This window comes from Balearica regulorum, chromosome 5 (genome assembly GCF_011004875.1).
Source record: "Balearica regulorum gibbericeps isolate bBalReg1 chromosome 5, bBalReg1.pri, whole genome shotgun sequence".
Lineage (NCBI taxonomy): Eukaryota > Metazoa > Chordata > Aves > Gruiformes > Gruidae > Balearica > Balearica regulorum.
In genome coordinates, this window is record NC_046188.1 from 41,202,597 (window position 1) to 41,229,934 (window position 27,338).

The 27,338-nt window shown below is 39.4% G+C and overlaps 1 protein-coding gene across 4 annotated transcripts; it reads left to right on the forward strand.

Annotated features, from left to right (window-relative positions):
* Window positions 1-1,065: 1,065 nt before the first annotated feature.
* VPS39 (VPS39 subunit of HOPS complex) lies at window positions 1,066-26,924 on the forward strand. 4 transcript variants are annotated; one of them, XM_075754403.1, is made up of 26 exons: window positions 1,066-1,297; window positions 2,977-3,042; window positions 3,882-3,908; window positions 4,353-4,417; window positions 5,231-5,273; window positions 6,321-6,415; window positions 7,478-7,576; window positions 8,265-8,357; window positions 9,911-10,094; window positions 10,624-10,744; window positions 11,118-11,238; window positions 12,006-12,135; window positions 13,297-13,439; window positions 14,302-14,445; window positions 15,014-15,155; window positions 15,436-15,522; window positions 18,782-18,855; window positions 19,464-19,562; window positions 19,814-19,931; window positions 20,405-20,533; window positions 21,014-21,116; window positions 22,067-22,112; window positions 22,737-22,886; window positions 23,060-23,194; window positions 23,753-23,844; window positions 24,741-26,924. In XM_075754403.1, the coding sequence occupies exons 1-26, from the start codon at window positions 1,225-1,227 to the stop codon at window positions 24,814-24,816; spliced, it is 2,655 nt and encodes an 884-aa protein (XP_075610518.1). In that variant the 5' UTR covers window positions 1,066-1,224; the 3' UTR covers window positions 24,817-26,924. The 4 variants fall into 4 exon arrangements, with proteins under 4 accessions (XP_075610518.1, XP_075610515.1, XP_075610516.1 ...); XM_075754400.1 differs by lacking the exon at window positions 3,882-3,908 and having other exon boundaries at window positions 1,069-1,297; XM_075754402.1 differs by lacking the exons at window positions 3,882-3,908; window positions 4,353-4,417 and having other exon boundaries at window positions 1,118-1,297; window positions 24,741-25,099.
* The last annotated feature ends 414 nt before the right edge of the window (window positions 26,925-27,338 follow it).

The following is a 27,338-nucleotide window of genomic DNA, read 5'->3' on the forward strand; positions in this document are numbered from 1 at the left end:
CCCTGTTGGCAATTTGCAGTTCTGGTATCTGCAAAGGGCACATGATTTACCATGATTTCATGCTTAGCCAGGTTTCATTCCTGAGCAGGGAAGAAGTTGGATGCAAGAGTACTGCGCTTGTTCTCCTGCTCCTGTGCTCTGATCTCCCAGCACAGAGCGTTCTCAGTCTGTTTTCTGCAACAGTGGTCTCTGTTGATGAAGGTGCTCACAGAACTTAGCACTATGTGCCTTTTTTTTTTTTTTTTGTTAAGTTTGGTTTAGTGTTTTTAAGTTTAGTTTAGCTTCTAGGTCAGTGGTGGTGAATGTTGTGCCTCTCCCTGGCCAATGTGAATTCAGCCACGGCCTATTCTGGAAGGGACAAGGTACCAAGTTAAGATTTCCTTCTGGAGTGTCAACTTCACTAAGTTCATAGGGTAAGTTAATTAAAGTAAAATTTCAGACCTCCAAAAATAGACGTTTACTTGCAAGGGAGGTTTTGCTGTTCTCATGTGATTTCCCTATGTTATGCTTGTCGATTTTTGTCTTTGTATACAGGGTGACTTTTCTACCTGCTAGGTTTTATATTAGCAAATGGCAACCTGATGCCTCTGACGTTATCGTGGGAAGAAAAAACCAGTCTCTTACAGTCTATCCTGCATCAGGCTTTATGAAGATGCACAAGTGTTATGTCAGGGCGACGAAAGGCCCCTCAGGGACAGGCACTGCCTTCCTTCCCCCACCCCGGCGGCCGTTTGCGCTGGCCGTGCCGCCCCGCGTTTCCCGTCAGTGCCCGACTCCCCAGGAGCTGGGACGGGTTGCTCGATGTCGGCGGGCAGAGGGCTTGTTTTGCAGGCTGCCGGCGTGGGAACAGCGCTGGGGCGGCGTGCTGCGTGCCTGGCGCGGAGCCGCCCCGGCCCCTGACAGGACTCTCAGGGCTGCCAGGGCGTCGCTCGCTCGCCCGCCCGCCCGCCCTCCCTCGGGGCGCTGAGGGGGCGAGGCGAGGGCGGGGACAGCATGGGGGCGGGGCCGCGGCGTGGGGGCGGAGCCTTAGCCCGGAAGCGGCGGGGCGGGCGCGGGGTCTGCCGGGAAGGGTGGGGAGCTGTGGGCCGGCGGCCGTGGAGGCCCTTCCGTCGGGGCTGTTTCCCCGCGCCGCCCCGCTGCCGCCGCGCAGGGGGGAGCCTCCCGCGGCGCTGCCTCTCCCCAGTCGGCGGGCGCTGTGGCAGCGGGCGTGGAGGAGCCGCCGCCATGCACGACGCCTTCGAGCATGTGCCCATCTTGGAGAAGCTGCCGCTGCAGATCGACTGCCTGGCGGCCTGGGGTGAGCCGGGGGGGCCGCGGCGCTACCGCCCCGCAGCCCGGGCCGCTCCCCTCCGCTATCCCGGACGGCCGGGACGCTCTCCCCTGCGGTGGGCTGCGGTAGGGGTGACTGCGTCGCTCGGCCCCCGGCCGGCTGTACCCGAGGCGGCTGTGGAGCGGCCGGTGGCCCTGCCGCCTCGCAGGCGTGGGCGTGCGGGCAGCGCCGGAGCGTTTCCCCGTGTTTTGGCTCGTTGCGTGGGCTTCCGTGCCCGCGGCAGGGGGGCTGCCGGGGCCGAGCTCCGCCCGCGGGGGTGCCGGCGGTCGCCTGCCGCTCGCAGCCCTGCCCGCCCAGTTTCCAGTGCTGTAACCGTGGGTCTGCTATTTTCTTGCTAAAAAGCATTCCCTGTGTTTTGGCTAAAATTTGTCTTGGAAGGCCAGTGGTATGTCCAAGTCCTAGGTTTAGAGTCTGTTTGCATGTGTTAGTGGTATATATAGTAGGCTGTATTTTTGGGTCATACTTGTCAGTCAGGGTTTTGGTCAGGTGATTGCATTGACTGTCGTAATGATAAGGCTTGATAAAGCTTTTCCGACTGCTTCAGCAGTTTCCATCAGAGGTACTACCACAGCACAAAAGTGGTAATTAGAAACTAAACTCCAGACACAGTGGAATTGTGACCCCTTTAATGTGTCTTAAGAACAGAATTGTAACCTGAATAGTACTGCCATATTTAAACATAGGCTGTTTATGTCAGAGTTGTGTGGTAGAGAAGATGTGAAGATAGCTTATTCGTGTGTAGAGGCTTTTATCTCTTTGAAAACACTTATTTTGCTGGAGTAGAAGAAAGCCTAAACCCACAAGCCTATGACAGTATGGTTGTTTAACGAGAGATGTATTTCTGTCTTTACAACTTTTCTGTCAAATAGTGGAAGAAAGGTCTTGCAGGAAATGAGATTTTATCTTTCCTAATGAGGGAGAACTAGATGTAAAAAGAAGTATTTGTGTTTGCTTTTTTCCTATATGATCTTCAGCAAGGAGGAAGAATTTCAGTCGTATTTCATGACCCAGTAAAGATTCTGTGCCTTTTGTATACTATAAATGCTGTAAATAGGAAGAGTCTGAAACTCTGCCATAGAGTTTCTATAAAAGAGTGCTCTCTTCTGTAAGTCTTAAGTAACTGTTGGTCATCCAAGCAATTCGGTTGCTGTTTAAACAAAGCTGATGCTCTCGTTCCGGACATAGCTATTTCAAATAGTTCTTATAAAAACTTGATTATTACAAAAAACCCCAAGCAAACAAACCCACATAGAATTCCTTGTTTTTCTTCCTGACAGCTCTTCACGTTATGTAGCATTGTTCCTCTCTGGGAGATAGTAATGTCTTTAAAATAGTTTATTGCTTCTCTTGATTGCACAAAACATGCAATGGTTTGATTCTTTAGCTTTGTACGAACAAGTGGGATGTGATATCTAGGCTGTACTCTCTGTTTTACTTCTTGATCTTGATCTCTCATCTACTGAGAATGAAAGCTGCTTCTGTGCACTTCCACCAGAGAGATGGTAGGAGACATGCATGTAGTCACCACAGAAAGTCCTCTTTGGCATTAGAAACAAGTTTCCAAGTGTTCTGATAAGTGTGACTTGGCTAGGAAGGGCAGTCTTTGGTGAAACTAATTAGACTGTTTTTCTCCTTCGTCTTTGCAGAGGAATGGCTCCTTGTTGGTACCAAACAAGGGCATCTTCTTCTTTACAGGATCAAGAAAGACATAGGTAAGTTGATTTTAAGAATGGCACAAAAAGTTGATTACATTATTTTTATTTTAAGAGGTTGTAGCGATGTTAACGCAAGTATGATTAATTGCTGATTTTTTCCTACTTAGAGTTTAATGAATATTTGTATGGAATCTTTGGTGAAAGTGTACATACCATTTGTCAGATGTGCAAGAAAGACAGCAAGTAGCATTAGCCTTTTTTCTGTTTTAAGTAGGTTTTATATGAGGTCTCCGTATGCTTGAATTTACAGTAAGTAAGTGTATTTTTTGTGAATACAGCACACAAAAACATGCAAAAGCAGCACAGTGTGCTAGTTCCTAGAGGTTTGATGTTTGCCTTCTGTTAAAGAAGGACTGGATTAGTGAAAGAGCAACTTTATTCAGTGGGTCCACGAACATCAAGGGATGGAGAAGAGGGATCCCTCCTAACCAGTTCTGTCATGTATTTGCACTTTTCCTTGCCTCTTTGACAGTCATAAGTGTTCATAGTCTAATCTGGATATGCCACCAATAGAGCTATTCTATGTTTAGTTAAAATTGACTTTCACTAAACAGATTTGTATTTCGTATTGTCTGCTATTATGTAGAAACTGATGTTATTGAACACAGAAATGTAGTGTAGTGTGGGACAGGAAAGGAAAAAACCAAACGTGTTTCCAGGTTCATCAGCTTTTGGGAAGATGTTCATGTGTAGCTACTTGGATTCTAGAGACTGAAATAAGCTTGCTTTTTCTGAAACTTGTAGGCCATCTGTTCCAATCAGAACATGATAGTCTTGAGTTGCTAGTGCCTTATCTCACGTGGTAAATTTCTCCCCCTTTTTTGCATCAATGCCAGGAGAGGTTATGTCATCAGAAAGTGTCTGTAAGTCTTTATCCCTAAAACTCCTTTTAAACCCTTGTGGTGTAGTGTTTATTCCTTGTCTACTTGCAGTGATGTGCTCTCTAGCAATTTAAATTGCTGATATTTGATTGGTGTGGATTTAATGGGTATCTGTATCTCTGGGTTTCAAAATACTTAAATATAATTCTTGTAATCTAAAATTTCAGCAAGGCAAAAATGTAACTATTGATGAGGTCCTTGAGTGGGTACAAGAAGTGTAATTTATATTTTCACCTATGTAGAAGACCACCTGATGCATTTAGCTATTAAGTAAAAAATAGCACAGCCATGTTAGAAGAGTCATTCTAGTGTTAAGTGGCCAAGTTTTCTTTCATAATTCTTTGTAATCTATTTAGTGTAAGATATATTCAACCATAAATTTAAGGGCAACTTCAGTTTACATACTCTTTCAAATCTTTCTGGTAGGTTGCAATAGGTTTGAAGTGACACTAGAGAAATCCAACAAGAACTTCTCAAAAAAGATTCAGCAGGTAGGAAATACCATCTTCTTGACGTGGAACGGTTTTCCAGTGTTTTCAGCCAAGAAATGAAATATCAAATGTACTTCTGGAATCTCTGCTAAGCTTAACAAAAAATTTCCCCAAAACTATAGATTCTTCTAGAGGTGGCACAGCCTGATGGTTTTGCCCACATAACAGATGTAAGTTCAGTTTGGTTGCTAAAGCAGAAAGCTAGGAATTGGAACTTCCAGGTTTATTTTTGGCTTTTATGGAAATGCTGCTGTTCACAGTAAATATTCAGCTGCTCTGACTGAGAATATTTGTAAAAAAAGATGGTAATACACCAACAGACTGTAATATATAATTTGACTCTTGGATAAAATGCGATAGGAATGTGAATGTAATTCCTCTTATTTGGAATGTAGAACTAAAGTAACTGATTATCTGCTGTCATTCTTACTACTGTTTCATTATTTAGAACTTTTTCTCATTGATTATATTGATACTCAGGAAAGCACTTCAAGATTATGCAGCCTCTTTCAGCAGCACTCTGCATATCCTTTAGAAGTATGTCTGTACTAGTAATGTACCACATTACTAGTGATACATATTGTAGCTTTTTTTTACCAGCTTAGGTTGCAAGCTCTATGTGCTAGCTTGTAAAAACTGAGTGTAAGTGAAGGGGGTTGCAATAGCTGGAGGAGGGTTGTGCATAGATAGCTGCATTGCCGTTTTCATTATTTTGAGAGTATCTAAGATCTATTTTCTTAGACTATCTATAATTAAGCCTTGTTCAGAGGTTTAGTTTATGAACGGCATCACTAATAGAATTCTTTCTTTCAGATTCATGTTGTTTCTCAGTTTAAAATTCTGGTCAGTCTATTAGGTAAGTGAAGAAAATGTAATATTCAGTGAGCTCTTCTGATGCAGTTACTTGGCTGAATGTGGCACCCTTTCCACACACCTGCATAGTAGTAGAGTTGTTGAAAAGTCATTGTGTAGGATTTAGGCTTTTTCACTTTGCAGAGGAAGCATTATGCAGCATAGATTGAGAAGCAGCTTTGCTTGTCGTAAGCCAGCTTGGAGAACAAAGTATTAATGCTAAGTTTTGTGATTAAAAATGAAAAAATACATACATGCACTAAAGCGTGTGTGTATATATGTACATGTGTATATATATGCTTTGTCTGTATTGGCATGTGTATAAACACATATATACATATGTGTATGTGTGTGCACAGTATGATAGGAGCTAAAATTTCTGTTCAAACTTGTTTGATGTATGAAACTTACTGTTGATGTGTCAAATCAAATTCAGTTTATATGCAGATGGCGATCTTTTACCATCTTGTGGAAGATCTAAGTTTGCTTGTCTCTGGCTGTATTTGTTTAACCTTATGATCTTCCTATGTCTTTTTTTTGCTTATATTGCTACTCGCTTCTTTATGATCTCCAAGTCCCGGCTCTTCCGACTCCAGCATGTGTAGATTTCTGCTGCCTGCGTCCTCGTGCGTACAAAAACTTGACCACAGCACCCTCCATTTGCAACCATTCACTTTCTACTAATTTCAGGAGCCAGTTCAAAATGGTCTTTGTTCATGCAATCTTCCATCATGAACTTGCTCTGCTCTGGCCTGCTTGCTGTCCCTTCTGCTCCCACTTCCTCTGCTTGGTTAGCACCTGTTCTCAGTTCCTTCATGTAATTTTACCAACACTGGTGTTAGTCATCTTTTCTGCAGTTATTGTCTTGTATTTGTATGTGCCTTAGCGCTTTTCAGCTTTTGGGAAAACATTCCTTTTCCTTTCTTGCAGCTCTTAGTTTCACAAGTTCTCCTTTTTTATGTAAACATAAAATGTGATAACTTATTTGAATTAGCAATGGACTCTAAATGTATTAAATATTGAATAATAATTGGAATTTTGTTTAAAACAGAAAATAACATTTATGTCCATGACCTGTTGACATTTCAACAAATCACTACAGTTTCCAAGGCAAAAGGTGCATCTCTCTTCACTTGTGATCTTCAGGTAAGAGGAGGAACACAACAGTACAGATATCCTTACTGTTTGTAACAAGGATGACTTTTTTTTGTTTCTGTATAGATTAGGTTTGTTAATTTTGTGTTATGTGCAAGTTGCTCGGGTACTAGTGCTTTTTAAAATTAGTACCTACTGAATGTAGAAGCTTTGCATAAGGCAACAATTTTTAATATAGTCACCTTAGTTTTCTTCCTGTGCTTTGTAAGATACCTTCCTGTGCCTGTTGTGGTGTAGCCTTTAACCTCCTGATATAAAACTTCAAGGCATTTTTATCCTGTAGTAACTTTGACTGTTGTCTTTTTTGAAAGATTCTCTTCATTATAAAATTTGTTTCCTTCTCTTAAATTGCCAGTGTATTAGCTCATAGTGCTTCCCTTCACTAAGTATTTCAGCTTACCCATATCATTCAGAAACCTTAATCATAACCAGAAGAGATGGCTTAGTGCTCTTCATCACTTTTTAACTCTTTGCCGCATGGGACCTTAGTGTTAAATATTTTTTAGTAAGTACACAGGGTTTTCTAGGTGTTAAAACTAGTAATGTCCTTCAAAGCATCTTTAAATGTGGTCATTCCAAAGCGCCTTTTTTGTCTGTACAGGCACTTAGCTTTGCTAGTGTTACTTGTCAGAAAACTTTTCCAATAGGCTAGAATGTGAAACAGCTATTAATGTTTTTATCTGTCAGTATAACACATTCTTTGTGGTGTTCCATTTCCTATACTGCATAGAGTTCAAACTATTTATCCTAGTCTTCAGGGCTGAGCTGATAGCTCTCTACTTATCTTCTGTTTGTGTGTATGTCTGTCTTTGGTGCTTTTTTCTTTTTTTATTTCCTTGGTGTCACAATCCCTGCCAAAGTTCATTTTTAAGTATCCTACTCCCCTTCTCTCTGTGCTTCCTTGTTTAGGGAATGCCATTCTGACATAGATGAACAAAGCTGCTCTTCAGCTGACAGCTTTGCTTCAGACAGAGGATTCTTTTGGCCTTATATTTATCTTACTTGCCTCATAGTTTACGAGTGCCTATGAATTAGGCCTTTCTATTTTCACAGCAGTCAGATACAGGGGAAGAGGTGCTGAGAATGTGCGTGGCTGTGCGGAAGAAGCTCCAACTTTATTTTTGGAAGGACAGAGAGTTCCATGAACTACAGGTGAGTTATGTTATTTCTGTAGTCTAGCATGCCTCAACAGAGAGTGTGGTTGCTCTTTACTGCTTGTCCTTATTACTCAGAGGCACTGCTAGCTTTCAGAACATCAACTCCAGTTGGTTCTGCAGTCATTTAACAATGAAGCAGCAAATGAAAATGAAAATACACAGTTCAAATAACAATGATGTTAATACAGTGTCATAAATTAAATCAAGGACTGTGTTCTGTATTTTAACATTCTGGTTGTACTACGTTTGTAAGTCAGTGAAATGTATTAGTGTGCAGCCTCTGTAAATATATACCTAACAATAACACTATGGCAGTGGGTCCACTTCTACCCAAAGTTTTCCAGGTATGTTATTAAGTCAGAAGGTAGTTACTGACAATAAGCAGAGAACTGCACTTGTGAATACCAGAATGATAAACATAACCAATGGAAAAGGGCAGAGAATTTTTCAGCTATGCTGCTCTTCTAGGAAGTTACAGCTAACTCAGAGCACACCTCTTCACTGTGCATGACTCTAGCCTTTTAGTTGAATACTACCATTCCTTGACCACCAGAAGTTGGTCATGTGCGGTGAGAAATATGGTGTCAACAACAGTGCTGCCTGTTAGACTCTGTGTTGCTGGATTTGACCTTTGCTTTTTTCTTGCAACAGCCATTTTAACCTGCTTTCCCTTTTTTCCTCAGGGAGACTTTAGTGTACCTGATGTACCCAAGTCTATGGCCTGGTGTGAAAACTCCATCTGTGTAGGCTTCAAGAGGGACTATTACCTTATACGGGTAAGACTGGGGTTTGGAATACAGTGTTTAAGAAGATCTGGATGGCGGTAGACACTATGGACGCTGCTCCTGTGCTCAAGGATTTAGTTAATAGACACATATGAAAACCAGCATCTGGTACTCTACTATATGTGGTTTCGGAAAGGGCAGTTTGTCCTTTTAAACTTACATTTTTTCAGGAAGTGATACGCTGTTTATCACTGTTGAAACCAATATCTGAAGCTCTTGTAGAAAAAAGGCATTGGAAAAGATGTATTTTGATTTGGCAGCAGTCTGTGTAAGCTCAGTTTGCATTTTACTTGATGTATTAACAAAGGAGATAGCTCTAAAAGGGGAAAAAGACCAAGAATATCTTCTTACCTGGCAGACAGTGGAGCTTAGCCATTTTTTCTTTATTCTCTTCTGAACTGTAGTTGTTTCAGTTTGAAAGCCTCTAAACTTACTGTTGTTAATTTAGTATTGCAGTTTCCACTTACGCATCATTTGACAGCTATATTTGATTCTCTTTTCTGCCTTTACAATTAGCTTCTGCTGATGATATAGGAAAATGAGATGAAGATGAGGTGCACCAAACATACATATGTGTATGTACACGGGTGACAAGATTGATCTGTAGTCGACAGGAAAACTGCACAGTAATTTTTACAGTCACTTCAAACTAATACTGCTCATGAAAGAAGTGATGCCTTTCTGCAGCGCTCTCCTAAATGTTGATTCCTGCCATTATATTGATATGAGTAGTTGTGCAGCTGCTCAAGCAACCAGAGTGAGACTTGCTGTCCAAGTGTCTGCTTTGGGTTGGCTCCGGTGCTTGACTGACCCATCCTTGAATGGCTTCATTTCACTAAATAGGCAGAAAAAATATACGTGGTTTTTATGGTGGCGTTTTCTGCTGGCTAGATGTTGATTTATAAGAATGCTTGAGCTGTAATGCAAGGGAAGCAGCAAGAACATGTAGCTGGAGTTGGAGGAGAAGGATTCTCCATTTTGGTGGCAGTGAGTTGTTAGATCAGCTCATGAAATAGCTCTTTGGATTTTTTTTTTTTGGGGGGTGGGGGGGTGGGTTTAGTTCCCTGGACAGCATGTGGCCCCAAGAATGAGTGGCTAGGTCAGGGGAAAAGGCTAGGCAGGTTCCTTGGCTTTTAGTTTGTTTTTCTTTGGCAACACTCAGTCATACCAGAATAAAACCATGTTAAAGTTTTGGCCTAAATGAAATCCTGTGGTTGCACCAAGAACTGTTTGGACACTTTAACTGATGTTGCTACTGTGCTATGCATTTTATAAATCTGTATGAACTATGTGCCCAGCTACTGTTACGGTAACAGGAATACATAATCTCAGACACAAAAGTATTCTTTATTTCCAAGTGATGTATAAGTAATATAAATGATGATATGCAGAAAATGTTATTGCTAGACTTTAAAATTGCATTTGTCCTGTTAATAGTTAGTCTGGGTTGTAAATCCCCCTAGGGGATTTTTGGCTTTGTTCTTATGCAGCTTTGAAATGTTATTTTGAAAAACAGGCTTTTTTTTTTATTATTATTATCCTAGGTGGATGGAAAAGGATCTATCAAAGAACTGTTTCCCACAGGGAAGCAGCTGGAACCATTAGTAGCTCCTGTAGCAGATGGAAAAGTTGCGGTTGGCCAAGATGATCTAACAGTTGTGCTCAATGAAGAAGGAATCTGTACTCAGAAATGTGCCTTGAATTGGACAGATATTCCTATAGCCATGGGTGAGAATTAGCAGTCATTTTTAAAAATTTGCTTCTTTACTCCTTTGTATATGACAAAATTGTTATGTTCCCAGTATTTAGAAACTAGTTGGATTTGGAGTGTGACAGTTTCTAAAGTATTTCAAGTTGTACTTTGAGCGTGGAAGGTTTAGTGTGTTTATTTTTGTTTCTTCCCCTTCTTTGCTTCTAGCCTGTATGCCTATCTCCTCCTCAGAAAATAGGCATACTGCATATCTCTTATAAAGGTACAAGATTTGAAACGGAAGGTTGTGTGTTAAAGCACTGTAGTTCTGCTGGGCACCTGAGTGCCACACAAGTTCCTTATGTTAAAAGATGACCAAAAAGCCTGGTGGTAGTCTATTAGCAAATTGCTGTCAGTGTTGGGCATTGAGTTTTGTTTTTAATAAGCAAAGAAGGGATGCATTTCAAGAGAAGAAAAATATTGAAGAGAAGCCTTACTTTAAGTCATGGCTTGTTTCAAGGAATACTTGATAATAATCAACTTATTTTTCACTTATTTCACTAATAGAACACCAGCCTCCCTACATCATTGCTGTTCTGCCACGGTATGTAGAGATCCGCACTTTTGAACCCCGGCTACTGGTACAGAGTATCGAGCTGCAGAGGCCACGCTTCATCACTTCTGGAGGGTATGGAGTGTTAACTGATTATTGCTTTTGTTGGTCTGTCTGGGGGTGTGGTAGCACTCTGAAATCAAACTGAGAGAGGAAGAGCTTTTCTAACTCCCTCGGCCTAAGAAGTAGCATTGAAGCAGTCTGTTGTTTTTTATGAACAAATAGGTGGAAGCCATAACTTGAGGAGTAAATGGTGGAGTTAAGTGTCTTTGGGAATTTCTGATAACTGGAGATAACGTTATTACCCTTCCTGCATTGCAATATTGCTCAAGTTGCCCTTGTATCTGTTTGATCCGTGTGTGTTAACTAGGATTGTTTTTTTCAAATAGGATACTGCTCCTTTCTCAGTGCTGGAACTTTGTAACTGACCTTTTTGTCTTCTTTACAGCACAAATATTATATATGTGGCAAGTAATCATTTTGTTTGGCGGCTCATTCCGGTGTCCATAGCCACACAGATCCAGCAGCTTCTGCAGGACAAGCAGTTTGAGTTGGCTTTGCAGTTGGCAGTAAGTACTCAAAAACCTTTGGGTTTGCAGCAAAGGCACTTGTGCAGAAGTACACAAAAGGATGTTTGCCTTCTGCTTGACTGTAGCTAGTCTGGAGAGTTTAACCTTCCTACTGTCCACTTTGCACCAAGTAGTAAACTCTAGCCTTTCTTAACTTTTTTAGTTTTGTGCTGCTGTTTCTCCATATTGATCTATTGTGGTTTAGATTTTGAGATATCTTGTATGTGAAAGATTATCTCTCTTAACTGTTTAATGGGTTATCTTCTTTTAGACTTTGAAGTCAGTTGGACTTCACAGTCTTCAGAGTGCTTGTAAACAGTTTTGCTTGGAGTTGTGTGCTTTGTTTTGTCAAATGACTAGTGGGTTTGTTTTTTTTGTAGTGGTATTCCACATAACTCCTGAAACATAATAATTTCTTAAAGATGCTGAAACAGTATGTTTAATTATATCGCTCTTGCCGTTTTAGGATTTTTCTGGTTTCCAAAAAAAGATTTGAAAAAGCAAATGTGTGAAGAGATAGTTGTTGTGATAGACCGAGTATATCGATAACTAGAGGTAGCTTTCAAATCTTCCAGGTTATCTTAATGACACAATAAGTGTAGCATCTGAGAATCACCATCAGAGGTGTCCACTCTGGAAGACTATCTTTTATTTTTTTTCTTCTTACTCTATCCAAAGCATAACACTCCTGTTACTTCTGTAGAGTGTATCCTTCTCATTTAGGATGCCCAAGAGTTTTTAATGCTTCTTAATTTGTATGTGTGTAGGAAATGAAAGATGATTCAGATAGTGAGAAGCGACAACAAATTCATCACATAAAGAACCTCTATGCCTTCAACCTCTTCTGCCAGAAGCGCTTTGATGAATCCATGCAAGTTTTTGCCAAGCTTGGTACAGGTAAATGCTTGGGTTGGCATTGAGATACCTAGGGTAGGAGGAATGAAATGAAGCTCACAAAAAACCCCACACAATAGTCTGTTTGTTTTCTGGTTTGTTTTTGTTTTAGAATAGTGGTGTCTTGTGCAGACCAGTCCCCTGTGAATGGCAAATGAGCAGCTATTTAGCCTTTTCGGTGAAGCTGGTTATAGTACTTAATTAACTTCAGTCACTGAGTTAAGTTAAATCATGAATTTGCCCTTTGTGCAGGCTATATTTGTATTGTAGGCTATTTTATAGGATGTACACAGACCCTTGAAATTGGGGGTTTCAGCAGCTGCTAAAAGCCTGCTTGTAGATTGGAGTGAAAAATAAGGAACATCTGCAGATTTGCTAAATCCTGGGACTCAAACCAAACTGAGGACCCTTAACCCTGTTTCCTGTTTAATGGACCAAGCTACTGAAACCGGGAAACTTCTCTGTGGTTTTGGAAGTCAAAATAGTCTCTGATGCTATTCCGCTGATTCATACTAGAAGAACACCTGAAGACTGGACCGTACCATAGAATAGTGCTTAAGACTGAGATTCTTTTATTGGTGACAGCACATCCCTTGTGCATTTAAACTTAGAACTTTTACTTGTTTTGATGGCTCTTAACATCGTGTTTACTTTGGAAAGCTACAATGAGAGAAAAGGACTGAGAACTCAAAATACTTTGAGCTTAAATTAGAGGGCAGTAGTTTTGAATTTGCTTAAACTCCATCAAAACAGGTGTTCATTAGTTACAGATGGTGCTCTTCAGTTCCTGTTTCAGAAGCACAGCAAGTCTTCTCTTAAATATTGCTTGTTCCTAGAAATCCTGTCCTACTGTCAGAGTTGATAATGCTGGGATTCTGCAAGAAGAGCAGTAAGAGGATTATAATAATGACTTGTCCTCCAGGTGTGCCAAGCACACAGGTTGGAACTTCTTGTCCTTGGACTTGCTTTCTCTTGCTTTTTTTGCTTTGTTTTAGCTTCTTTTCTGTAATAAGCAAATTTTGTTATCTGGAACCTTGTGGACATACAAGTTGACTACAGACAGCTCTATTGGAAAGCTAAACTTGGTCAAAGGTTACATACATTTAAGAGATTGCAAAAAATAATGTTATGAATGGTTACTAATACTAGTTATTTTTTGCTTAGATCCCACTCATGTGATGGGTCTGTATCCTGACCTCCTGCCCACAGATTACAGGAAACAGCTGCAGTATCCCAACCCCCTGCCAGGGCTCTCTGGGGCAGAGCTGGAGAAGGCACATTTAGCTCTGATAGACTACCTAACTCAAGTGAGTGCTCCTATATCTGTTTCTAGAGCAGGGTTATTCAGTTTTAGCATACTTTGTTGTTTAAGTTTGTGCAGGAAACAGTATGCCACCTACTCCAGCTCTGTTGTGCTAGCCTTAATTGGCGATCTTCGTGGTTGGAAACTACGGCAGCAGCTGCTGAGACAGCAGGGGAACTGGCAGACATGAGGTGCCCCACAGATATGTAGGAGACAGCCCATGTGACTTTTGTGAGGACTGGACAAAATTTACTTATGGACTGGATCTGAGTATGATTCCAGTATTTAATTTTGAATAGCCTTCTGAAGAAGACTTAAGCTCTTGATGTTTTGGTTTTGTTTGGTGACTATTGTGGAGGGTGCTTTATCCAGGAGACAGGTCAAAAGCATGCTTTGAAAGGTAGAACAGGAGGGAGCGGGTACTGTAACTTCCTCTCCTCTTTATTTTGTTGTAACTGGAATCTGAATTGTTCTGTTGCCATTCTTACTAGACTCTAAGGAAGTTTGTGTCTGAAGGAGGATAGTTTTTGTGCCTAGTAGTTCAAAACCTAAGTTGTTTTCCAAATGTTCTAAATGTCTCTTGACTTCTCTAAAATGTCTTTGTTCAGGTTAATAGTTTCCTTGTGACTATTTTATCAAGACTCTGGACACCTTGCAAAACTGTAAATTTGCAAAACAAATGTATAGAGCTGAATGTAATTGGAAAAGTGGTGTGTTGAATAGTTAGTAACAATAAAAATAGGAATTGATTAAAACAAGTTATTAAATTAGTTTAATTTAGCCTTTTTACTGGGTGGGTTATATTTGCTGAGGTAGGATGGAGAAATCCATGGTCTTTGCCTGTTAAAATTTCATTTGTCCTGCAGAAAAGAAGTCAGCTGGTGAAGAAGCTAAATGATTCTGACCATCAATCCAGTACCTCACCCCTCATGGAAGGAACACCCACGATCAAATCCAAAAAGAAGCTGCTACAAATCATTGATACCACCCTGTTGAAGTGTTACCTCCATGTGAGTTTCTGCCTGACCTAGAGGCCTTTCCTTTACTACGCAAGCTCTGTTGGAATTTCAGGCTGAAACATTTAAGGAGGAGGATAAGGAGCTACTTCAGAAATTCGCACACAACCATCTCTCTTTGGTCTAAAAACGATCTGTGAAACTTTGGCGTTGGCTAGTTTGCTCACTGCTCAGGAACTAGTTTTGTGGAATAAAGCTGATGTGTCTGTTTCTGGTTGCTGCCTTTGTCTAAAGAAGGTGGCTGTGCCTGTGTTTTGAAGTTCTAATGAATGCTTCTCATGTTGCCTTGTACTGTTAAATGCAGGAGAGTATGATCTTTGCTGTCAACAATGTTTTTCAAAGCTGACCTCACTTCTTGAAGGGGAATAGCTCTGATAGATTGTTTTCTTTTCTTTCTCTCCTAACAAATTATGGAAATGAAGATGGACGTTGCTCTGAGATGTTAAACTGTTATTTCTTATGCTATAAGGCTTTTTTTTTTCTTTCCCAACTCCTGTTTTGCACTATAAGCTTAGGAGATACACGTTAGAAGTATGTTTAAGTGCTCCCTTTTTGCTTGCAGACAAACGTAGCACTGGTGGCACCATTGCTACGTCTGGAGAACAATCACTGCCATATCGAGGAGAGTGAGCATGTACTAAAGAAGGCACACAAATACAGTGAGCTGATAATACTGTATGAGAAGAAAGGTCTGCATGAGAAAGGTAGGTATAAGGTTGCAGCAGGGAGAGGAGAAGGGATAGGAGCATGTATTTCTAGTGTTGAGTTTTAACTTGTTTTCAGTGAGCAGGCAGTATTCTGAGACTGTTTCTGGGTCTGTCTTGCGATTAAATCGGTCTGTGTTCCTGTTACCCGTTTGGTCTGTGTTCAAAACAAATCCGTTTTGTCTCTGGTAGCAGAACAGGAAAAATGCATTTTTTTGTGGTTCAAGTTCGAATGATACTTGTGGTTACAAAGTAATGAACCTTTTTGTTCTTCTGAAAGCATTACAGGTACTGGTGGATCAGTCAAAGAAAGCCAACTCACCTTTGAAGGGTCATGAGAGAACAGTGCAGTATCTGCAGCATTTGGGTGAGTGTGAAGGAGAGCTTTGTTTTTGTGAAGTTGTTACCCTTGTTGGGCTTAGCTGTTATTCTACTGTTCAGCAACTTTCTAGAGACTATTGAGCTAAAGGGCCTCCTTGTCATCTCATCTGGTTTCTTGCATAATGCAAACTGCAAGGATTAGTTCACAAGCATCTTGTTGAAACGTATCTTAGTGGAAAACATTCCTTATTTCTGATAAAAGTTTCCATTGGTAGGAAATGTGCCGTACTATTTTGAATTTTCTTCCAGCAATGATTTACCATCACTGACAAAAAGAAAGTCTACCTTCCATTTGCTGGGGCTTGTATCTTTCCTGAGATGAAGAATCCTATATGAAGTTTTTGTTTTCTGTGTTTAGATAGATATAGATAATGACCGGCAGTTGTAGTTGCTGGTCACAGCATCATGGTAGGAACTTGCTTTGTTCACTGTTCATTGTGAACTCCCAAGTCCTTTTTTGTTTTTGCTACTTTTGAGAACAGTCTCCTCCCATCCAGTAATATTATTTATTTCTAAATGCATGACTCTTTTAAAGTATGACACTAGTTTAGGAGTGAGTAGTTTGAGGGAAATACCTTTGTTCATCTCCTAGTCTTACACTGTTGACAAAGTTGGATCCCCCCCCCCCATAATTGCTGCTTTTAAGTACTGCTGGCTTCTGTTAGCAACATGTTTCTTCAATGATAATATGGGAAAGGTCTCAGTGTCAGTTTAAGTAATGTTTGTGCCATGTCTCTCTTATACTTCTTATTCATTGGTGTCATTTGATAATGTTTGCTCTTAGAGAAGTGTAGGCATGTTATATTCAGCATACAGCTTTATAAGACAAACTTCTAATATTTAAAAAATAATTCTGTCATCTTGATACATATGCCAACCAAGATGAATTTCAGCTGTTCATTTGTTTTACCTGAGATTGATGCTTAAGACCTATAATTATCCAAGTTGTCTGGAATACTCTTCTAAAATATTGGCAGCTTGCTAAATTTCTTTTAGACCTCTGGAGCTTCTCTGTTTCGGGACCTCCTGAAAATCAGTTTTCAGGATGCTTATTGCTCAGCTTTTTCAAACTGATAAAGGATATTTGGGTCTGTTCACTTCAGAGTAATGTAACACAGTGGAAACAACCTAGAAAGTTAACTATAGCTAATAAAAGGAATGTTTTACACTAGTGTCTCTTGATTTTCCCCCCCAGGTAAATAGCAGAAATGTAACACTCTGTGTGTGGGGCTTTTATCTGCGCTGCCCGTTCTGCCTTGATTAATTGATAGGTATAACTTCTGGGAGTCACTTAAATAAGATGATAAAAGCATTTCACACTGTGGGGTTTCTACAGATTTTTCCCTCTGCCCCCCCTCCTTTGGTAAGGCTTTTGTAGTTACTAGCTTCTAATCTAAGTAGTAATATTTTTTAAAATTTTAATTATGTGGGATGGATTTTTAGTTGCTTTTGCTCACATTCTGAGTGAAGTAGAAACTCTTCTTTAGTCATCTCTTGTCTAAATGTTTTTGGGCATTTAATGAAGTGTTCTTAAATAGTTCTTGGGTAAGTATAGAAAAAATTCTCCAGGCTTGTAGCTGTGGTCTTTTAAGTCATCAAGTATGTATTACTGATTTGGATTTGATACTTGCCATATGTCAGCAGAGTAAGTACTTATTGCATCAAAGCAAATACTGTTAATTCTGTGATTGGCCATGCCCATCAAAAATATACTTTATCTGTGCAGAGGCAGGCACAGGAGAATTATATTTGATTGGATGGTAGATAGTTTTCTGTATTACGCAATTCTTTATCTGTTAAAATAGTGTTATACAGAACTTCTTCCCATTATAGCTCATATTTCATTTGGGATTTGTTGCTGAGAAAGTTCAGAAATTCAGTGTGTGCTTTAATTCTGGTAGTACAAAACATTCTTGCCTGTGACCTTCTGTGTAAATCCCCATGCAGCTGAATGTTACGTGCTGACAGAACCAGTTGTGCTGTTTTGTCATGTGATGTGATGGTGGCTTTTTAGTATTCTTATCTATAAGCTTGGTAGTTACTTGATGAGTTCCTCCTCTCCTTCTGCCATTTTGAGTGTTTTGAGGTTGTAACTTCACGTTTGATTTGATCGTGATTTCAGCAAAGGCAACTTGATTGGCGCTGTGGAAAGGAGCTATTCTAATTAATCTCACACTTGTTTATAAGGAGTTAGACTTTCTCTTCTCTGTCTCTTGCTCTACATGAGAACTTACTCCCATGACTTGTTCTGTCCTTTACTTAAATTTTCTCAGGGGAGGCTGGCAAACCCATTACCATACAGTGCCCTGTTAATTCAGAAAGTTAATTGAAGTTCAGCGAAAATCAGACCCATGACCGTAATGCCATTTGCCAAGTCACCGTTTTGTTTCTGAAACTTTGAAACTGGCTCTTCCGGTGCCTATTTTAGTTGTTTTACTTCATAGCGCTCATCTTCTGTTTTTTAAAATACTGCTACTATGAAGGTGCTGCTTGTTTCAAATATTTAAAACAAGCAGTTTACTTCTGATGATATTGTGGGATGAGGAAAAGCAAACAATGGCTGCCTTTTTATAGGGTTGATGTAGGTTTCTGTTTCTTGTATATTTGTGTGGTTGCATTGTTCAGGCAGTGAATGCCTCCGTGGTTCTGATCAGGAGGGTGAGGGGAAAGTCATGCTTTCCTGACTTGTTTTATAAACTTTGAATCAAACTGTCCAAATGAAATTATTTTTTAAAATAAATCCTAAAGGTCCTAAATTATCTTAAAAAGCTGAGAAGTTATTACCTGTGATGTAGTTTCTATGCCAGTTACTTCAGTACTATGATGCTTTACTACTTGTTATTAAGTATTTGACCATTTGCTATAGAAGCCATTAGAATGGCAGGCTGGAAATGGACTGAAGGAAATTACACAAGTAAAAAGTATAGTACTTTTTCTACCCTAATAAAAACAAATCGTAAGGGAAGACTTTTGGGATGTGATAAAGACAACTGAGCTTGGTTTTGGTTTGAATTGTTTGTTTGGCGACACTTAGTATTTGAGTTAATTTTTGTTTCTCTTTGAAATCATGTTTGTGAAGTAATGAAATTGTGACTTTAGCCTGGAATGTATGATTTGCTTGACTTGAGCAAACTGCATTCTTCCTGTAAATTAAGCTTTGCTGGCTCTGAAAGCATCTGCTTGTGTTATGAATAGATAGAGCTTTAGGGTTTTAACATTGAGCGCTGCTGCTTTTTCTATTCCAGGCACAGAGAACTTGCACTTGGTATTTTCCTACTCTGTCTGGGTGCTAAGAGATTTTCCTGAAGATGGACTGAAGGTAGGTGTGGTTGAAATGGGCACCTTACCATTGAGATTTTTAGTGCGGTGCATGGAATTTGGAGACCTCAATGTAAAAAGCCATGTATTAATGCTAAATCCAATTAAATATATAATTTTTTTTTTTATGTTCAATACTGTAGTAAGATTAGCAGTAGATAGAGCATGACAGCCTTTCAGTTTTTCTTATGTTTTTCCATTCTTGGAATATCTTACCTTGTAATAAGTAGCTAGGAACCTTTGATACAATGTTTACTGTTGTTGATGTCATGCTTTTTGTAAAAGAGCCTGATTGAGTATTTAAATGCCAAATGTTAATTTGCCTTTCTTATTTTCCTTTTCCTCTTTGATACAGAAGTGACTCCCTGTATTTGGGAGGTGTTGGGCACTGTAAAAGAGGAATGTTAGCTAAGGCAGAAGTGAGGATGTATGTTAATGCCTTCATATGAAAGATAGCTTCTAAGATGCTCAGATTTTTTTTTTATACTTCTTGTGTTTACTCTTTGGACATATGTGATGATATGCTGGGCTTCAGTACCTCAGAGAAAATACACTGTGGCAGTTAAATTTAAAAAAAAAAATTGCCATTCTGTAAATTTTGTTTAACAGATATTTACAGAAGATCTCCCTGAAGTGGAAGCTTTGCCACGAGATAAAGTGCTCAGTTTCTTGATAGAAAACTTTAAAAGCTTGACTATTCCTTATCTGGTAAGAACTCACTCTCTTATTATTGCATTACATTCAATATAACATGTTACCTGTAAGGCTTTAGTTCTCCAGGCCTTGGAGCCTGATGCTGTTTCAGACAATGCTAGCTTTGCCGGAAGTTGTGCAAAGATTAAAATATATAAAATCCTGAAGTCAAGCTTGGTAAAGGCAAGCATGGAACTGTTGCTTGCTTATAACAAATTACTTCCCAGAGGAAGTGTCTATAACTGAACCTGAACATGTATTTACAGGAACACATCATTCATGTCTGGGAAGAAACTGGTGCAGACTTTCACAACTGTCTGATCCAGCTGTACTGTGAGAAAGTGCAGGGCTTAATGAAAGAATATCTCAACTCTTTCCCTGCAGGTATGTTTAGCCTTTTCTGGTGGGAAGGCCAGGGGCATGGGACAGCACAGGGAACCCTTCACAGTGTATTGCTGTAAGCCTTCCCTGTTCACATCCAGAAGAAGGTATTCCAAGTGATAAAGGAACTGGAACAACAGAAGTTGTGGGTTTGTAGGGAAGTCTAGTTTATTGCCTCCCTAGAGATTTTAAGGGACCAAGTGACACTTTCTGTATGATTAAGTGGAATGGCAGCTACTGGTCCTTGAATTTTGCATGTTAAGGGTACACAAGGGTCTTGAATAAATGAGTCTGTTGTTTAACCAGCCATTTGATGTGTTTTAGGAAGCTGAAGTAAGTTGGCAGGTGCACCAGCCCGTGTAACAGTTTCATCAGCATTTGGTTCCCTCTCATAATGATTTGTTTGTTTATCTCCTGTGTACTAATTTAGGGGAATAGTTGTAATACTACAGCTTATGTTGTTTTCTTCCATGAAGATAAAACTCCAGTCCCTGCTGGGGAGGAAGGAGGAGACTTGGGGGATTACCGGAAAAAGCTTCTACTTTTTCTGGAGAAGTCTAGCTGGTATGAACCTAGTCGACTAATTAGTGACTTCCCCTTTGATGGTGAGTTCAATTTCTATAGGTTAATTAAACCCTAGCTTATTGCATTGTACAGCAAAACCTCCTCACTTACTGTAGAATCGTGGTAACTAGAAACAGAGAAGACGACTATATCTATAGTTGTAAGCCACTGGTGTGTATACTAACTCTGGTTTTGCTGGCATAGTTGGGTTTACCAGTCTCTGCAGGATTCCTGTAACTGTTGCCCTAAGATCTTGTGGTGTCTCCCATCACTTAAGTATTTAGCCTAACTTTTTGATGCTGAATTGCTCAACAGATCTGAAGTTTGTTTTTTCTTAAGGTTACTTAAGAATTCATAAAAATTACACTGAGACTGTAAGTCTACTTCACACTAGTCTCAGTAACACTTTAACCCATGCTCAGACTACAGTTTATAGTTTCTTCTGTTAGTCTGGTCACTAATGGAGCTTATGTTGTCATTTCTCTGTGTAGCTATTGACTAATCCTTCATGCTATCGCTAGGTCTCCTAGAAGAACGCGCTCTGCTCTTGGGTCGTATGGGAAAGCATGAGCAAGCCTTGTTTATTTATGTTCATATTTTGAAGGACACCAACATGGCTGAAAAGTAAGGAATTATTTTTTTTTGCAAGACTTAGTTTGTTCACTGCCCTATGGATAGGATGTGTAGTGAAATGTTGCTGTATGTGGAGTGTGAATGATGTAAGCCTTCAGGATCTTCTGGGTTTCCATATTTTCTTGACTTTTAGGCTCTTCCAGGTATCTCTTTGTTACAGATGATGATGCTGTCCCCTTGAGGTTTACCTTTTCATGCTCTTCTGTCATTACACTTTAGACCAATATGACTGTCATCAGTGAGTTCTTCATTTCCAGCTGTCCTTAGCTTGTGAACTTCGTATGTTGTTTTGCTTCCTTTCTCTTTGGAGAGACATTCACTAGCCCAGAGGCAAAGTTAAGCTCCTTCAGTTAGCAGAATTCTCTCTACTAAAGATACAGCATTTTGCTAGATGTATCCTGTTAGGGAACTTTCTGACTGAAACTAAGGTACTTAAGTGGAAATAGAATTAACTGATGCTGTCAGGCATATCTGAACATTGGGGCCTGTTCAACATAGCTTCTTTTAAAGCTAGTTGCAGTAAATGCCTGCATACCAGAGTTGAATGTCCTCTAACAGTGTGTACTAATGAGCACTTTCTTTTTGTGGTTCAGGCAGAATAATTACATATATGTACACTTTTTTTTTTGCTATGATGATGTGTTGATTTGAGACATCTTTTTTCCTCCCTTTTTTTACACAGCTGAATTAAATTTAGCTTCTGCATGAAAGGTTTTTAAGTTGATTGGAAATGGGAGACTTGCATAAAACCTCCCTTTTCTCAGCATTGTAATGCAGAGTAAATGCTGTAATTTTGTTGTGCACCGTGATTAATCGATCAGTCGGATGTATGGTCACTTAACTTGGATGGCTTCAGTAATCAAAGCATGTTAATTTCTGTGGACTGATTCTTTAGGTTCCAAAACTGTCCCTGCATTTCACTTGATTCTTCTCTGTTCTAGCTACTGCCATAAACATTATGACAGAAACAGAGACGGCAACAAAGATGTAAGTAGCTTCGTCTTTGCAGTATTCCTTTTCAGTAAGGATGTATTAGACTATTCATACCATGTTAGGGACTTTAAAAGTTTAGTTCTGTATAGACTTTTTCAGGGTTTCTGTAGGTGGACAGGAACCTATGTATAAGCTCTTGGAATTTAGGAATTACTGGATGATTTATTTTTTAATTTTTATTTTGAATTTGTTTTTTGTTGAGAATGTTACTGTATCACTGGAGTTGAGCATATATTCTGTAGCTAAAGTTCCAGTGAAATTCAGAAGACAAAATACTGTGTGTGTATTCCACATACATCTACAGAAAAGTTAATGATAAAAAGCAATGAGGTGTTGGTTTCCAAAGATTATAAATGAGTTATGCAAGATAAATGAAAGTGGTGTGATTAAAACTACTTTTAATATAAAACTTTAGTGTAGCATGCAAGTCTTAAAAGGCCTTGAACATCATTGGTACTTTTCAGTTTTTGTTGTTGTAAGAGAAGAGCTGTTTAAATTAGCACTTCAATATTTTGAGTGGCATGGCTACAACTTACTAGTACCATTGCTGGGTTCTACCAGCACCGTCAATTGTGGGTGTGTGCAGTCATTTCAGAACTTTCCTTTTGTGTACAACAGGTCTATCTGTCACTGCTCCGGATGTATCTCTCCCCACCTAGTGTTCATTGCCTGGGACCAATCAAGATGGAAGTGCTGGAGCCTCAAGCCAATCTGCAGGCTGCTCTGCAGGTTTTGGAACTACATCACAGCAAACTGGATACCACCAAGGTAAGAAAGACCTGGTAAATACTCAGTTTGTACTGTTGGCAGGAGGTGACAGAAAGTACTGGAGTAGGCAAGCAAACAGATTGCAACAGTGTCAAGCTAAATGTGTGAATTTCTACTCTATTTTCTCCTCTATTCCTTTTAAATTTTTCCTAAATAAGTATATTTTGCTCCAGGCGATAAACCTACTCCCAGCAAATACACAGATTAGTGAGATTCGAATCTTCTTAGAGAAAGTCCTTGAAGAAAACGCTCAGAAGAAAAGATTTAATCAAGTACTCAAGAATCTTCTCCATGCAGAGTTTCTGAGGGTAAGTACCCACCACGTGTCACTTACTGGTATGGTGTTTTAAAGCAAATGTTCAATGTTTAAATTACCTGTTACTTATACAGAATGTGCATCCTCTAGATGGTGCTGTAGTGCACCTGAAATTAGTAGATGTGCATCAAGTAGATTGTCCCCTTTTCAGGAGATGGTGAGTAGATTCACGTTAGTTCGGATGAGATGTGTGCCTTTGCTGTGAGTCTCTGGCCTCCCTGTGCTCTGGTGTGTGTTTCAGGATGATCTCACAGAGCATGGACTGGATAAATAAACTAAACCAGATGATGCACTTCAATAGTTCAACTGAACACTCCTTAGAATGCCTTAGTCCATGGCGCAGACTAGTGGAGAGTAAAATTCTACAATTCGTGTAGTTGTTGGGTGTTAGATACCACCTGCTCTGCTCTACAGACCCACTTCTTTTGTGTGCTAGTGTAGATACAGCCACTGAAAGTTAAGCGTTGTGGGTTTTCAGTTTCACTGGACTAGAAGAAAGCCGTGGTGTGGCATTGCTTTTTGACCTTTTTTTTTCTTTCCCAATTTTTAGGTCCAGGAGGAGCGGATCTTGCATCAGCAAGTGAAGTGCATTATTACAGAGGAGAAGGTGTGCACTGTATGTAAAAAGAAGATAGGTAACAGGTGAGAGAGCATATACCTTTAAGGCTTGGGAAACTGCATCGAATATTTATCTGGTACACTAAGAACACTGCCTACTACCTGCTCCTTAACTAGAATTAAGAAGGATGATATAAAGAATCTCAAACTAAGATAGATGTGTAATAGTTTTCTATATCTGATGGCTTTGTGGTTCCCTGGCTGATTTACATTTTGTAGCCTAATTATCTTAGGACATCTAAAAGTAGAACTAATTCATTTGAACTTGGATGCCAATAACTTTTCTTCTACCATTCCTAGTAGGTAATTATGGGTTAGTATGGAATGCAAATTTTATTTGCACTCTTTCTTATTTGAACTCCAGTGAAATGCCACTGGCCACTAGCTTATTCATTGTTTCTCTTGATGTGAACCCTTCTGAGGTATCGGTAGCATTCACAATTATAAGGAAGGGTTCATTTTCCAAAACATTTTAATGAACACGGGTCTAGCTATACTTATTGCTATGCATATTCAATTTTTTGGTGTTAGTGTTTAGCATGTAGCATCAGAATTTAAATTTGCATATGCAGTGTTGTTTTGGTTGTCTAGAATTTTTCTAATGGTGTTAAGTTCAACAAGGTTTTGAAGGGCAAGCGTGTCAGCATGTTACCCAGTCTTTAACTGGTTACCAGTGACTTCTAAGTAAAGTGTGCCTATGGAAATGAAAATAGGTGGTATTGTTTAAAAACAAAACTCATACAAAATCCATAGAATTCTTTTGTCTGGTTTTCTCAAGAATGTATTCAGGCTGTAATTTAAACAAGAAAGTGTCACTTTGGTATAAGCATCTTTTTCTGATTCTGACATAACTTGGATGTTCTTTTTTGAATAGGGAAAACTGTATTGACAGCTGATTTTTGTGTTCTGTTTCTTTACAGTGCATTTGCTCGATACCCTAATGCAATAGTTGTGCATTACTTCTGCTCCAAAGAAGTCAACACGTTGGACACCTGACCTTATTGAGGTCAATAATCCCAACTTACATATGGAATTCAGGACTGACTTAAGAAGTTGAAGCCTCTGAAATTTTTTGAGGCTTGTTGCTAGGTTCACTTATACTGGATGGAAGTAGTTTGTATCCGTGGACTGACTGCACCTATCTGGCAATATTGACTTACTAGAAAATTACTTTAACCATGTTATAGTGCTAGCAACTACACTGAACCTCTCGGTATGCAGATGAAGAATAGAAACTGATTTTTGTAGTGAGTTTTGTATTGCACTCCAACCTTGCGAATGAGTTGTTAGACAACTGCTGGGCGTTCATCACAAGTCAAGTTTTACTATAAAACTTACCTCCTTAGGGTGGCAATGTTGTGATTTGGCCTTGTATGTAAATAGTTCTTAAAAAAAAAAAAAATTCCTTTAAAGTCTTTGCAGCTGTATCAGTGTTGCATGGAGATCACCAGGTATTTGGCATAGAGAAGGCTTCTGTGCCTATTTCTAGACCTAGAATATAAATACAATTTTACTTTCATCTCAGTAATGGGAATGTTGAAATGCTGGCCAAAGGAATCTTTTTATTGATATTCAGTGTTATCACCTGACCTTCTGATAAGAAGTTCCACAGGAGATAGTCGGGTAAACAGTAGATACCACTAGTAAGCATTTTTTTTCTTTTTACTTTAGATTGAGCTGTAAATTGAATTAACTTGTGTGTTGTTTGCACTGAATACGTTCACTCTTAGCATGAGTGGAAGCTCGGAGACTATTCGAAGAAGTTCACATCTGCACGCATACCAAAAAGCAAAGAACACCCTGTAAAGCAACTTCTGAAGGGAGTGAACTGTAGTTATTACTTAAGCTTCTAGACTACACTTGAGATTTGTGTATATAAGTTCTTTGGTCTCTGGTTCACTTTCCAGCATGGAAGTAAAATCCAGACTATTTCAGCATCTCTATTTTAAATGGTCTAGAACTGTGTTCTGCTCAGGCTGGTACTGTTCTTAGTTACTCTTGGGCCAGAAGTCTTAACTACAAGAACTAGATTGTACCATACTCCTTGTACGCTGTAATATTTTTGTCTAACTTATTTTTCCACAAACTTTACTTTATAGCAGATTGGTATGAGGGATATTAAAATGTTTGATCAGTGCAGAAAGAATCTGTGCAGTGGTAATGAAAAGGCAGCAGTAGCAAATAACCCAACAGAGTGGCTATTTGACTCTCATCATCCTGGTCTAGCAGTACTTATAAATATGTAATTATTAAATAGTATGGAGCATGGCATGTAACTACCAGATATCGCCTCTTAACAAACAAGTAGACGAATAAAGCCTGTCTGCCTAAGGTGTGATTGGATCTTAGTTAACATTATAGGTTTATTTAAGCCATTGTTACATGTTTTTTAAGAACAGATCTGCTGTAGGCTGACAAGAGTCCTAATTCACTTTCATTTGCCAGTATTAATAGTTTCCCTTGATAACTCTTTCTTTGTGTTTGTTCATAGATTGCTCATATGCCATGCATTCTTACCGAATTCTTGGTTCCGTGTTTTGCTACTTGTGTACTTGGATGTCTTGGGCAGTATTGCTACTGATGTCTTTCTGCAGAGGCTGGGTAGAGGGACTCTGTGGTGTTAATGTTTTTAACCTTGTATTTCTTCTATTTGAAGAAGAGAGCCTAAAAGTACTTATATTGGATTTGCACATTCTGTATAGATCTTTATATACTAGTTCAGGTACGGAGGGAAGATGGTTTGGGAGAGTTGTGTTTACAGGTCATTGGGAATGAAAGAAGGGTATTTAAAAAGGCCCTTTATTCTTTGTATACAGATGTAACAATATTGTTATGATTTTTACCTATCTTATTTAGTACTGCTAGTCTGATTTTTATTTACCTTCATTATCTGCTACCAGGAGAGCTGTACTCACATATGAGGATCTTCATTGTGCTCTTACATGGTTAAGGTTGTGCCTCTGTTCACCTCCATTGCATACCTTTTACAGAGATGCGGTTTGTGCTGTAAATTTTTTTGTTGGTTCTTATAATGTGGTTTTCGTTTACTAACCATACAGCAGGTTTATCTAAAGCAATAGATTGTAATAAATATTGTGAACCAGTGTGTGTTTCAGTCATTGTGCAGTTAAGCTTCTCTGGGCTGCTGTAGGTTTTTTTTCTAAAATATATATTAATCCTCACTTTCTCCTGGAAGTCAGACCCAATGCAGGGGCTTCCAGTATCACTCCTGCTTTAGTATGTGTAATTCAAATGAGGCCATATCATATGAAAGCTGTCATCACTTCTCAACTTCGAATTTTAAATCTACATGTTTATAGTATACTTGTGAATGTTCTCAAAATCCTACTAAACCCACTTTTGTATTCTCTCTTTGAATAATGTTTTTGAAAGTCTTATACCATTAAATATGTACTTCTTAGAGAACACTAAAATTACTGAATTTTTTTTTTTGAGTGGTGGTATGCTATTTTGGTGTGGGGAGGGATGTTGAGCTCTGTGTGACCAAATCAGGAAAT